This window comes from Petromyzon marinus, chromosome 64, assembly GCF_048934315.1.
Source record: "Petromyzon marinus isolate PM22_M1 ecotype Great Lakes invasive population chromosome 64, UKy_Petmar_22M1.pri1.0, whole genome shotgun sequence".
NCBI classification, from domain to species: Eukaryota; Metazoa; Chordata; class Hyperoartia; order Petromyzontiformes; family Petromyzontidae; genus Petromyzon; species Petromyzon marinus.
This window is the reverse complement of record NC_133730.1, coordinates 13,996,218-14,010,131: the sequence shown is the minus strand read 5'-3', so window position 1 is coordinate 14,010,131 and position 13,914 is coordinate 13,996,218. Positions and strand designations below refer to the sequence as shown.

At 46.7% G+C, this 13,914-nt stretch overlaps 1 protein-coding gene across 1 annotated transcript; it reads right to left on the bottom strand.

Moving 5' to 3' along the window:
- Positions 1-7,326: 7,326 nt before the first annotated feature.
- On the bottom strand, positions 7,327-11,097 carry LOC142906358 (uncharacterized). The gene is made up of 4 exons (XM_076054017.1): positions 10,950-11,097; positions 9,879-10,051; positions 8,827-8,919; positions 7,327-8,027 (listed from the first exon to the last, which is right to left on the bottom strand). Exons 1-4 carry the CDS (start codon positions 11,074-11,076, stop codon positions 7,788-7,790), a joined length of 633 nt encoding a protein of 210 aa, XP_075910132.1. The 5' UTR covers positions 11,077-11,097; the 3' UTR covers positions 7,327-7,787.
- Between the last annotated feature and the right edge of the window lie 2,817 nt (positions 11,098-13,914).

Here is a 13,914-nt window from a genome sequence, read left to right as displayed (position 1 = left end):
GAGATGCTCCTCGGGAACCTGCTCTTCAAGACAAGCTCGGAAGACCACATCGGGTATCTCATCCAGGTATCTGACGCGTAGGAAAACACCATTGCATATATATCCAGTTGGTTATAAGGTCCTGCTGTTGAGCTACAAGGCTGTCAGTGGGTTAGCCCCACAATACTTACAGGAGCTGATCCACTCATGTACACCAATGAGGTCCTTGAGATCTTCTGATCTCCTACTCAGTTTTCTGAGGTCAAGTCTCAATTCCTGGGGGCGATCGGGCTTTTTGCCAGTGCAGCTCCAAGACTATGGAACGCGTTGGCCTCTGAAAACAAGACAGAATTTTTAAAGCTATTTAAATCTCACCATGAAAACTCACCTCGGTAAAATGGCCTATTCCCCATAGTTTTGGTCGTCTCATTTCCTCGTTTTGGTCGTCTCATTTCCCTGCTTTCCATACACGGGGCGCATTGGGATCATCGGATTAAATGCGCCTTACAAATATTAATTATTATAATATATACATACTGATGAATTCTATAATTTTTATTGTAACAAACCTCGAGCCCGATACGGCACCACCAAACCGGGCGTCATATTTCCCATGGGACAGTTCCAACTGCGCCATATAAAGGAGGAGGGAGGGTTTAATTCGAATTTGAACCAACGATGGAGTCCACGATAAACAACAGCAGCAGCAGCAGCAGGGGGTTGGTTATGACTGATGGCGCACGACGATCCACCAGCGTACAGACCCGCTGTGCGATGGCTCATGCGACAAAGCTGGTTACGTGCAGGGCTGTCGTCATCCTCTGGGCCTTTCACTGGTCAAAAAATGTCGCTCAGCTACCGGTACACGGGAGAGGAGTGGACGTGTTCACTGCGTGATCACGCACCATTTGCATGAGTAAAGGAGTAAAGAGAGATTTCAGGTTCATCGGTAATACCAGAGAATCAGAGCGTCAGGCTGATGTCCGTTGGAATGATTACTATTGTTATGATTATTGTGGTTTGTTGTTAATCCCCGAGGCTTTCAGAGCCTGTGTTGGAGAGCAACGAAGCCGCACGTAGTAACCACGTCATCAATTAAAGACCAAATATGTATGATTCGCCTGATGATAGAGATAAATATCTGCAAACAGTATGTACAAGAGCAGGCAAAGTTCATTGTACATCGACGTTTCAATGAGACAAAGAGCAGCGTATGTACGCTCTGTTCACTCGAGCGACAGACCTCATCCAACTCATCCCTCTTGTGATCTTGGTTTCAGATGTTGGGGCTCCCACCCAAAGCCATGATTGACGCCTCGACCCACAACATTATCTCCTTTGGTGAGTGGACAGGGGGGGTGGTGAGGTGGTGGTGTTGGAGTTCGTAGCTGTTGCTGCTGCTGCTGTCACTGCCCGGAGAGTCGTGGCCGTGCAGCCGCGTGTCTCGTGCTCTGTGCTTGAATAGAAAGGCATGGAAACTGCTTCGCGTAATTAAAAAATGAACTGTGCTTTATTTGGGTTTAAAAGTCACAACGGTCTTGGCAACGTACTTGCCAGTACGTGTTGAATTAGTGCGACAGCAAGGAGTCTTATGAAAAAAATACTTTAAAGGAACGGTAATGTTTAGGTAGCACAGTATATTTGGAAAACCCATAGGGATTTGCAATCCAACAGAGGACGTGTGTATTAATTACATGGAATTCTGGCCATCACATTTTTCATGAAGATGAGTGGCCGTTTTTTTTATTTCAGCATGACTTAGCACAACTTTTAAAAATTGTGTGGCAGATGCGACGGTATCCTAAATCAGCATAGAGCAGTTCTACCATAGTATAAAACAACCACAGAGAACAACCCTCCACACAAACTGTGGGTCCTTGATTGAGAAATATATTATGCTTAAAAGCACGCTTGTACAACAAATTACCATCCTCTCCAAGTGATGCAAATAATAATATAATTCTAAAATAAACATCAAAGTGTCTCCTTGCTCAAACAAGTATCAGGAGGTTCTCGTCTCCTCTGGTGGCCCAGAGTTGACAGTGGGAATTAGGAGCCATCCTTTCCACACGACTACTGCAAACGTCTCACAAACGGTTACAAATTTTATCGACCCTGGAGGGATGACAGGCTGTAGTCGACCGCCAACATGGAATCATATTTGCAAACATCGCAATTGGAGGGTTAAGGACCGCCGCCGCATTGTACTGATCGCCACAACTAATTCAGTGTTTCTCTCTTTTTCTCTCTCCGATAAACAGACAAAAAGAATCGCCCCGTCGTCAACGGGAAACGGATCGTCCCGTGCTCCGTGTCTTTGAATGCGGTTCTGGGAACCCGCAATCAAAAGTTCATCAATTTTCTCCGCGGGTGCCTTCAGTAAGAGACTTGTTACTATTGTCTACATTTCACCTCGTACAAATAATTAAATATAAATCACTTTGCGTCTTCCATCAACATTACTGGAAACGATCTTAGACCTCACGTGTCGTTTGGGCTAGGACTGCAAAGTTTTGTGTCACACCGGGGCATCGTTTCTTCATCTCGTCGCTTTTTAAAATAAATATCGTTTCTGACAAAAGTGTTGAGGATAGAATTGCGCATTTCACCCCAGACCACGATTCAATGAAGCGATTTTAGAATGCAACAGGCACCTGACTCCCTCCGCTTGCCTCCTTGGCAGGTGGAATCCCCAACGTCGCCTCACACCCACGGAGGCCCTCAACCACCCATTATTGTTGGGCGGCAGGGCCGTGCCACCGCAAGCGAACTTCCCGCCTTGCCCAGCCATGGACACGGAGCCGGTGGCGGCCTGCAGCCTCTCGGCAGTCCCCCGTCTCAGCCAGGGAGATTGCCAAGTCCCTGCTGCAAGGAGGCAGACTTCGGAGTCCACTTGGTCAAATCAGAATACTGCAGGCTCAGTTTCTGTGAGCGAGTGGGCTTCAAACTCGGATTGGGGAATGGAGTCGGAGCGGGGAGTGGAGTCAGCAGGTGACTGTGTGGTAACACGCCTGTCTGAAAAATTCCCCAATCAAAGTGGTGGCACCAATGACGTCATCGCGGAGGAGGAGGAGATGGAGTCGGCCACGAGACAAGAGTGAGTCTCCACGCAGAAGTGCACCTTAAGAAAAATGTGTATTGGGGAGGTCATTCAGACAAAGTGTCTCCTGATATAAATTAGCATATAGCAAACACCATCGATCATCATAAATTAGTTATTTGAGTAAATCACACATTCCTATAGCAAGGGCAAGTCGATTCATATTACAACCACTGTTGATTCCCACAATGTGGTATTCACGATTGAGAGGAAGTAAAAAATATTGAGGACACATGAGATTTGGGTTCTGTATCAGGTGAGACAAGTTCTGTGTTGTAAGAACGGGGAATCTGTTTCATGAGGAGTTGTAAAATGAGGATTCTGTAATGGCATTCACCTCTTTAGTTCATCTCACTTGAAGATGTAAATATCCCAGGGCTCCATAGGATGTAATATCTTATTCCTAACCTCATCTCCACCAATCTGCAGCTAAATGCATTCCTAGTAAAAATATTTATCTTAATTATAAATATATGAATTGCACTGCATTCCACTTGGAGGTGCTGCGGTTAGAACACTCCACGATCACTGTACGCTTGCGAGTTCAAAATCCAGGTCAAGAATGTTAACAGCTTATTTATCAACCCGAGCTTTAGTCAAATAATGAATCCCATTTTGTGGGAAGTCAACAGCGGTCATCCTATTATACACCACCATTGGCTTCTGTTATAGGAATGTAGCATTCCGCTACTGGCCATAGTCAGAGATGTGTGGCATCCTCCTACCTCGCATTTGAGCGGTCGGACGCATATGAGGTGCACTACAGCGACCAGTGTAAGCACAGCCGAGAATGCATGATGGGGCAGACGGTGGCATAATGAATACGTGTATGTGTGTACGTTGAAATAATTTTGCACCCGTACGCAGCCGATCGTGCTAACTGTAGCCGACCATGCTAACCGTAGCCGACCGTGCTAACCGTAGCCGACCGTGCTAACCATAGCCGACCGTGCTAACGATGGCGCGTGCGTCCATTTGCCAGGCGGGGCCCTGCTCTCCAACTAGGCAACAACAACAACGAGGAGGAGGATGATGATGCCGTCGACAAGATTGGGCCAAAGGCGTCACGCGGGCCTGGACGGAGATTCTCCCGCCTGAGGCGGAATATTCGCGGGATTCTGCGATTCATTCGGGAGCGCTGTTTCTGTTACCGTGACGATACCTCTGAATAAATCCTGTCATGCGGCTGGGCCCTCCCTGCCCTGTGTACATATTTTTCAATGTTACTGTCGTTGTTATCTCACTTCTTTCTGGTCCAATGACTCCAAGACTCACGGTTTAAACTGAAGATCCCAGTGGTCCTCAAAAATATTTACGGGGACTCCTTCGCTTACAAACATTCAACTTAGAAAGTCTCAGAGATACGAAGAAACCTGTCCATATGTCCAGTTGCCTGTTTGTACCGAGATTCATAAGTTCAACCGCCACGCAATAGATGGTGGTGGTGGCATCTACATCTACACAACGTGAAGAACCAGTGGCGTCTACGTCTACAGGAGATTATACAACTCTTAAAGCCATTCCCTGTGTTTAGTGTACACGCCGTACAACATGTTTGGAATCGACAGGAGTAAAGTTGGACTTACGAACAAACAGACTTACGAACAGACTTCTGGAACCTAACTCGTCCATAAGTAGAAGAGTCCCTGTATATGGTGGTCACTCTGAACAACGCAGACCCAGCCTCCTTTTTACTATGTTTGGTCCATTAGGACGTTACCAGACGCATCTTTCTGTGCTAACGACCACGCGATACACATTAGACGAGTCACAACAGGTCACGTTTAATACTATAAACTTGTCTGGAGTAATTCGCATACGGCAGACATTTCTGCACATTTGCAGAATTACATGTCTATGGGAAAGGAACCATGTGTATGGCATTACAAGGGGTGCTTGGTCGTGTGTGGATGCAGGCTTTTGGCAGTGCCACTGATTAATCGGAATCTTTTTTTCATCCTGGAGGAATCCAATGAGCTATGAAGCTCTTTTCACATATGTCAAGTAGGGGCAGGTCAGCGAGGTATGTACAAAAACGATGAGAGGCAAGATGGGGAAAATGTAAGCATGTTGCTAAAAATACAAAGTACATAGATTCCTGCCGATTTGTCAACAAATGCAAGTTTGGGCAAGGCAGCAACACAACAACAGCACCAGACCACGACAAGACAACGCACAGTCCCTCAATTACATTGCAAATTAAAATCGAAAGTTCAATGCGCGATATTTGAAACAGCGTTACTAAATGGCAATATTCCCCTCGAATACCGAATGAACGAGGCTAAGACGCTTGCAGTAATGTTCAAATATGCATCGCAAGCCATTCAGAAGTGGAAGGCCTCACGTGACCACAGGGCACCACGGTGGCTGGGAGATGTTAACTACCTCCCCTGGTACGCAGGAGGTCGTGGGTTCCATCCCAACCCTGACGCATGCTGTATATTTGTCTGCTATAAATGTCCACGTGACGATAAGCCACTTCGTTGAGCTATCGTTTGCGATGGCCAGGTCGCTTCTGAAAAACTGCTATATATGCTCAGTAGGCCTTACCTGGAAAAAAAAAATATTTTGTCAATTAGTAAATAAATGAAGTATATAAGTTCCAATTTCATTCATGCATACATTTCCAAGCTTGGGAAAGGCAGTAAAACAATATCAAAAACAGCCACAGTCCACACCAAGACAACATACAGTGCTTCGGTAAAATTGTACTTAAAAACTGAACTGTGGATACATTATATTCTTAGTTTTTTCGGTAAAGTCACGTTGAAGAGAAACAACAAAATAACAAAATATATATAAAACAATAAAAAATTCTCACGACGTTTCGACCATAACTCAACGTGACTTTACCGAAAAAACTAAGAATATGAATTACTGCAGTCACGAAAGCTTTAAATCAAAATTTGTGGATACATTGTTAAGAATACAAAAAATTGTTTAGGTAAAATTAATTTGGTTGATAAGGACCTGGGTAGTGATCTGCGATTATTGAGTGGGGGTTTGGGAGTCGCTGACTGGGAGGAGTGGGAACGGGTGAAGCCGGATCTGCCACGCGTTGCGCTCACCAACTCGAGCTTCGCCGGGACAGCAACAAACGAAGAGACGGAGAGAGGAGCTACCCCGGGTTTACATCGCCACGACTCACGACGCACACAACACACTCGGCACATGCCCAGGGGGAGGAGGGCGATGACCACCCCACAGTGCGATAGCTACGACTCCCCTTTCATTTAGTGAGCCATCCTCACACAACGCTGCACGGAGTGTGCAGTGTTATCAATGAACACGGCACTACCACTGCACGGAGTGTGCAGTGTTATCAATGAACACGGCACTACCACTGCACGCGAGCAATCGGCTGCTTAGTGAGTTACACGGCACGGTACGGAGCTATTAACGCGACACGAACCACAGCGTGTTCCCGGGGTACTCAACTACCTTAGTTTCTCAACTACCGGGATTACTCAACTCAATATTTAAAGAGGCGCAATGCACTGTGGTGAATTCGAGACAGTGGTCCTTCATAAACAACATCACCAAACAGTCTTTAAAGAGCAGCATGTGGCACCGGGAGACACAGATTGCCAACCCCTGAGCTATTCTATTCCAGCGCATGAGGGCAACATGTTCAGGAGCCATAAGCCAATGTCCGAGGTCTGCTGGTCACGACGAGAGGGCTTCAGGAGAAACTTCGTGTAGGGTTACTATTCCTACTCCGTTGAAGGAGCACAGACGACTGTGGTTCACAATATCGTGCATAGTTTGGGTTGCATGGTCACAATCACACTGTGGCTTGACTTTAATTTTCTATTGCGTCGTTTCACGTTGTACGATCTGTTCTGGATGACCACAGTCAAACACTGGAGAGTTTTTTATTTTCTATTTGTGCATCAGGTATCCGCATCTGCCATGTTTTGTGCAGATGCGGTTTAGGGGGACCATGATCTTCGTGGAATATCAAGCCCAGGGATCTTCTGCGTTGGGTTTTTCACAAGGTGTGTCAGTTCTTTTGAACTTACACTGATCATGTCGACTCTCTGCAGTGGCAATGTGAAACTATTAAAATAAAAAGGGATACAATTTTTTAGAAGTTGATTCTTACACGTGCAATTCAATACGTGAATTGTCAGCTGAATAATAAATATTAATCGATTTAACCGATGTATCGCGCTGTTACTACTAACTAGCACAACTCTTTATTACGATCACAGCATGTACAAAGTAACATTTTAAGTAAAAATATGTTTTGAAGTAATGATGGTTTATTCAAACTGTGTGCAATATCAAGCAACTTCGGAATGATTTCTGAAGCACTGCTGCAATGTTTGGTGCACTGCGATACTAACGCGGCGATCCGAGTTGGATTCCTAGCCATGGCTAACGTCAGTGGTGACTGATATCTGAACCAGTCCTGAACCTAATCCCCGCCCCTTCACCAAGCGTGGTAAAGTTTGGTGCAACAACCCCCATGACCAAAGCAACGTGGCGAGGCCTTCATCAGGCAGTGGCCTGCCAGAAGGGTGTTACACACACAATCATCAGTTTGTCTCGACAATCACTTGCCTTGAACATTGAATCCTTAAGTTACATTACCAATGGCATATTGGTGTGGCTCACTGACCCTTTGATGTGAAAGATTAAAGAACCCCAAGTGTCTGTCGCCGACTCAACAATTTTGAGGAGCGACCCGTGGCGGTCAGGCAGATCACGAGGTGAGCAGAGGGGTGAGGAGGAGGGCACTTTGGAGGGGGCTGCCAAACCTCGAGTCGCGAGCACACAGCGCCGTCTCCTCGTACAAGACGGCGCACCGATGGGCACCGCCGCTGCTGCCACCGGGCTTGGCCTTCTGCGCCAGTTTTACCAGGTTGGCCACGGGGCCGTGCCCAAGGTTGCGGCAGGAATGCACGCCGTAGTGCTGCCCCACAGCGCAGTCCACGGCCGTCAGCTGCAGAGCACACAGCCAACAACAGAGACCTGGAACCCTCTCTCTTTCGTTTGGAGGCGGCCGAGTTGCTAGCAGCCCTTTTCCACTGGCGCATCCGATCCGTGCCAGCGCGTAGCACCCCCACGGAACGGGTGGTTTTCCATTTGCCATTTGCTGTGCCGATATAAAATCAAACTGTAATACGTCGCCCTTACAAGACCTCTCAAAATGGACCAGGAGCCAAACAGGTCCAGAGGTGGTGCTAATAATAAAGTGTCCATTGCGTACGACGTGAACAGCGTTAATGTGACTGCACAAATTTATGGAAACATGGCCGAGTGGTGGTTCTCAGGTTCAAACCCAGCATCCGCCCTGGTTAATGTTGCCTGTTTATTCACCATAAACAAAGAGATCTGTTTCACAATGTATGATAAAAATCCTGTGACGCTGTATAAAAAAAATAGAATTGGCCACGTGTAACCGCATCATGTTCCAAATTTGCTAAATCATAAAAAATACTTGCAAATTACTTTATCGGGGAAAAACCATGTAGGAAACTCAACATCGCTCCCGAATGGCAGACATGTCCATTCACAGGCTGGTAGTGCGTGTACCACGTGCCAAATAGGAACAGCTGCCATTGGGGGGGGGGGGGGTCCCCTCGGGTAGACTGCCGCAGAGCAATGGAATGGTTGAGATGAGACGTTGCTGTAAGGCGCTTTGAGTTGAAGAGTTTATTTCCGCGAGCGCCCTATATCTCCAAATCCTTATCCCCATCTCTGAGCCGCCCCTGTGGCCCCTACTGGGGCCCGTGTCTCACCGCTGCGGTGTCGAGGCTGCCGCACTGGTGGATGAACTCCATGCAGCTCGTCGCGCTTTGGGCAGAAGCTTCCCGCTGTGGCTCCAGATCCACCTAGGGCAGAGATCACAACCCCAGTCTCCTCCAACAGCTACTACAGACACAACAAATCCGTCAACACCGAGGCGACCGCAAGACAAACACCGGCTTGAAGCTAAACGATACGCATGGAGCTGCATCTCACAATGCAGTGCACGAAAACTGATTAAATATTACAGATTTAAGTTTGCAAATTAACACAAAATTCGTTCTCAATTTTAGTTTTCCAAATGCGCTATTGGCGTAATGTCAAGAGACAAATAAATCATCCATTGGTAAATCTCGCATAGCCGTGCAGGCCCTGTGTTATAAAATGCGGGGGGTGGCGTTTTATCTTGTACACAATAGGAGCCAACACTTTCACACGAGAGTCAAGCTGAAATTGTTATTCTCAGAGATGGAATTAGGAAAATGAAGTGCAAAACCCAAGTTTAATGAGACCGTAATATTGTGCAGTCGCTGGTGACTGGGCTCGGACGATCGACTTGATAAGACTTGAGACCTCGGTTTCAACCCAAGCGGTCAAAATCCAGATTCAAGCCCAGAATCTCATTATTGCCAATGCACTGCTTTGATCTCTGAGCCACCTGGCCGCTTTGCATATATAGTGTTATCATATATTTTATCTGAATGTCACCGCTGTACACTCAATTTTAACGGTGATTTTCAATATCTACCTTTGGGATGTTTTCCAAATTCACAGATATTTTTTAAGAGTGACAAGAGAAAACCCATGCATCTTACGTGACACTTTGTTGTGCTCTGCATTGGTAGTGATTACATAACGCTTAAACGTATTCAAGTTATCGACAAATGAGTTTTAAGTTCGTAATAATAAACTAATATTACCGCGCACAATTTTGGAAACAAACTTAACATTGAGCGCCACTCGGAGGCGGTAAGTACACTCAAACTTTGCTGTACTGCCTCTTACCAGCTGGAGGCGGGTGGGCTCACGCACGCCACGTACGCACCTGGGCGTTGCGATGGAGGATGTCCAAGGAGCCGAGGCCCAGGCTGGGGAGGTCGCACGAGTCAAAATGCTTGGCAAGCTGCTTCTCCACGCGTAACAGCGCAGATAGGCTCGGGGGCTTTGCCATCTTACTTACGTGGCTCAGCAGACGGACCAGATGCTCGGCTACTGCCTCTGCGAAGGAGACAAGCAATGCCATTGTAGGAGAGGACAACGATGCTGTAACTCGCTCCAATAGGCTCAACAACTGCAACTCTCTCTCTGCCCCCCCACCCCCACGTCTCATCTACGGCCTCCCGATAAGTTTCATCATCACTCTCCAGATGACTCAAAAAACAAGTTTAACACGAAGGCCTTCGCGACCAATGATTATCCATAATAGAGCTTTTGGATTAGGTCACGTAAATAGTGCATATTAACGCGTATTATTTAGTGCATGTATACATGATCTAACCCAAAAATCTAGATGATGGACTCAAAAAACCACTGGCAGACTTCTCACACCCGTATGCAAGACGATATCGCCCCAATATTCAAATTGTTCAACTATCCCCCGAACCAGTCCAGGATAAATTTCAAGATCACACTCAGCATTTTGACGGTCCTCCGTGGTCTGATCCCTTATGTACAATACGAGAAACTACATTTTATTCAGATTGTGCTTTCGATATCGTGTCATGAGACGGAGTATCCACTCGGATCTCTCACGGAGCAGCGGAACCCGTCCTATTGGAGAATGGCCCACAGAAGAGAACTTCACAAAGCTACCTCTGACATCGCTTCTAGTGACGTCTGGTCTACAGAGTAAAGGGAAGCACATTCTAACCCACTCTGAACGTGAGAGTAATGTCCGTCACATGAAAGTTGAGCCGATATTGGACTTGGTCAAATTAGCAGGAAAGTGTTATCACCCAGCACGTGCATCGATCGGTTGATCGTTAGTTTGTGGCATAGAGATCCGCAAAAAATAGATATCTTTGGATCATCCGAGATTTTTAATTATCCGCAGCCATCCTCCACGTCATTAGCGCAGATAATCGAGTCTACTGTATATGCAAATTTGTCTCCTTACTCCCCGGAGTAGGCGGCGGTCTGGTGTCGGGAGTGCTGATGTTGCCGAGAAACGCGGCCGGTTTCTCCTTGACCACGAGGTCGCGAGGAGTCTCGAGGGAGCTACAGCACAGGGCCAACTGAAACATATTCCGGGCCGGCGTGTCCCCTTTCACCTGCCCCAGGAAGTCCTGCACACACTGTTGGTGGAAACAACAAAGGACCCAAACCACGTGCAGCCATATCACTCTGTTGGGACAAATAGAGGGTGATACATGCATAGATGTCCGACCGATTTCAATGCCCCCCTTTACTTTTGTTTCAACGTGTGACTGAATTTTGTGAAAGCGATGGCCCTAAATATTATAGAGGAGTGTTAATTCAGTGGTAGAGCAAGTCTTTTGATAATGGTGGAAGTATCCACAGACTTGAAACGTATGGCGATTATCACTTATTAAATAATTCCGAGGACAAATGTATTATGGAAAATCTTTGACAAATCTAAGCAAATGCATGAATGTTCTCGCAAGGTAATTTTGTTGCATTAAGTCCAGACGCCATGGCCCCACCTTCTTCAGCTTATTCACAAAGATGTCCTCGGCGTTCTGGAAGACCTGCAGCACCATCTCGGTCGCCGGCTGTGTCGTGAACTGTCGGCGAAGATCGGCGCTCGTCCCTGGCAAGGGGAACGACTCCAACAGGTATTTCTTGATCTTGTGTGGCCGGCCCTCCACCTCCTGCTTGATGTCACACTCGATGCGAGCCAGCCCATGGTCCATCGCCTCCCGCTCGCCTTTCTGGGCCTTGCCGATCACCTCAACAAACAACACAATTTTGATTTAAAGCTTTCGTGACTGCAGTAATTCATATTCTTAGTTTTTTCGGTAAAGTCACGTTGAACTTTACCGAAAAATATTAGGAATATAAACAACACAATGTTAGCAACTGTGGCGGCCACAGGTGCAGGGCAGTGCTGTAGTTGCGATGATGGAACACGTGATGGACGAGTGGTTCAACAGCGAATGCAAGGTGTGCAGCTAATGCACGATTGCAATCGAGAGATGGGATTGGTGGATCATCCTAGCAGCAGTGGCTTTTGGCAAGCCATCGAACAAAGACAGTCACCGCATCACTCGCTTTCAGATGGGCTTCTGCGGCCAACTGGAATGCTCTTCCTTCCGATATTAGGAAGCCATTGGAGCTATGCACTTTTAAATCTAGATTGAAAACAATTTATTTAGAACTGCTTTTTGTGTTCAGTTTGTTGTCCTCCACACCTCTGATTGGCACAGTTGGCTACGTACAGTGCGAAAGACGTTCAACATATATACATGTGGTTTTACCCAATCCAGTCATTTCTGAGTACTTGTTTAGATTTGCAAATTTTTATTCTGACGCCGGCACACACGTCCTCCTCATTCATTAATAATAACACGGGATTTTTTTTTTACATTATTTGTGAAGCATATAGAAATGCAGTTTTGGATAATACACCCGCAATATTAACTAGGGCGACTCCTGGGATCGAATCGCGAACCTCTGAAACAAGCGACAAATGCACAACCACTCGGGAAAGAAGATTTCTGTAAGGAGCGGTACAGTAAAATAGGCCTCAGCCTTCAATACGATATATATTAACATGATGTACTTACACGAGCAGTTACTTCAGTGCTCTTGTCACAGCACTGCACCCACAAAACTGAAGTCGTGTTGGAAGTCTGTCTCAGACTGCATGACAAAAGGATACACCACATTCACTTGACAGGGAGACAGGTGTAAAACTTGTGTGCCTGAGCAACTGAGGATAGCTCAGCATTGTGGCCGTGTAAGGCAAACGCAGGGGCGGGGGAATATTGGTAAAAGGCTGATGCAGTGTCACTCTCAGGTGTGAACACAGCGACACGTACGTTGTGGCTGTGTGTCAGCAATTCCAGAACGCATTTAATTCAGAAAGTAAACCCCCTCAAGGGCAACAACAATACATACTTGAGGCAATCTTGATTTGAAGCTCTCGTGACTGCAGGAATCCAGACTCTTTGGTTCTTTCGGTAAAGTCACGTAAAATCGAGGAGGAGGCCGCTTTCCTACCTTACAGTTACACGCTAATTTCTCACGTTAACATCACTAGCCCTGGTCACTTCTTTATGACCCATGGGCTACACACATTTCAAACCATTTAAAACACTCTGCCTCAGCAGCACACCAAGGCTTTCCCACCTGATGACGGACGCTTGTGTTGCGCCCGAAACGTCGTGATTTATTTTATTTTATACCTACGTGACTTTACCGAAAGAACCAAAGAGTATAACTTGAGGCATCCAATAATAATAATACAATTCGCAGTCGACAAGCGACGCAATGCATACACACGTACACACACACACACGCTCGTACACGCAGGCACGGCACGTAGGGAAATGCCCAGAGGTATGCTGGTGATACGGATGCCCAGATCGTGAATATCCGGAGCCCCGTATCGTTCCATGAGATGCTTCAGCAAGTCCGGCACCTTGAAGCATGCCATCACTCCTTTGCCTCGGGAGCTGCGGCTCTTGGCCACGAATATCCTAAACTCTGCCGCAAACAACAACAACAACACGAGCGGGTTACGCAGAGCGCATGCTAGGGGAGCAACGACGACGCATTGATTCGGACGTGATCATTCATCCTGAAGATCGCGATATGCACACCGGATCGCGTGCGTAAGAATTTATGTTTTAGATTTGTATACGTTGCGTGTCATTGTTTCACATTGTCCAACACCCACCCACTCCAGTCACTAGAGCCGGCTGTGTTCACGTTTTAAAACAAGGCGTTGAATCTAGAATTTATTCACGAGCCCTCAATCGCGATAATCGATTGATTCGCGACATGGGTGGCTGGGGTGGCGCGTATCGCTTCTGTTTATGTCTGCAAGGAATCACTTGCTGAGCCTTCGTATCATTTCAAATACCAAACAAATTCATGCATCAGTAGCACTGGGGCCT

Bases quoted from the DNA above. Each gene is read 5' to 3' on its own strand.
- LOC142906358 (XM_076054017.1), bottom strand. From the start codon at position 11,076: ATGTTTCAGTTGGCCCTGTGCTGTAGCTCCCTCGAGACTCCTCGCGAC. The intron at 10,052-10,949 runs GTAAGGAGACAA...TCTCCTTCGCAG, and splicing joins ACCGCCGCCTACTCCGGGGA to AGGCAGTAGCCGAGCATCTG. The intron at 8,920-9,878 runs GTGCGTACGTGG...TCTCTGCCCTAG, and splicing joins TCCTCCATCGCAACGCCCAG to GTGGATCTGGAGCCACAGCG.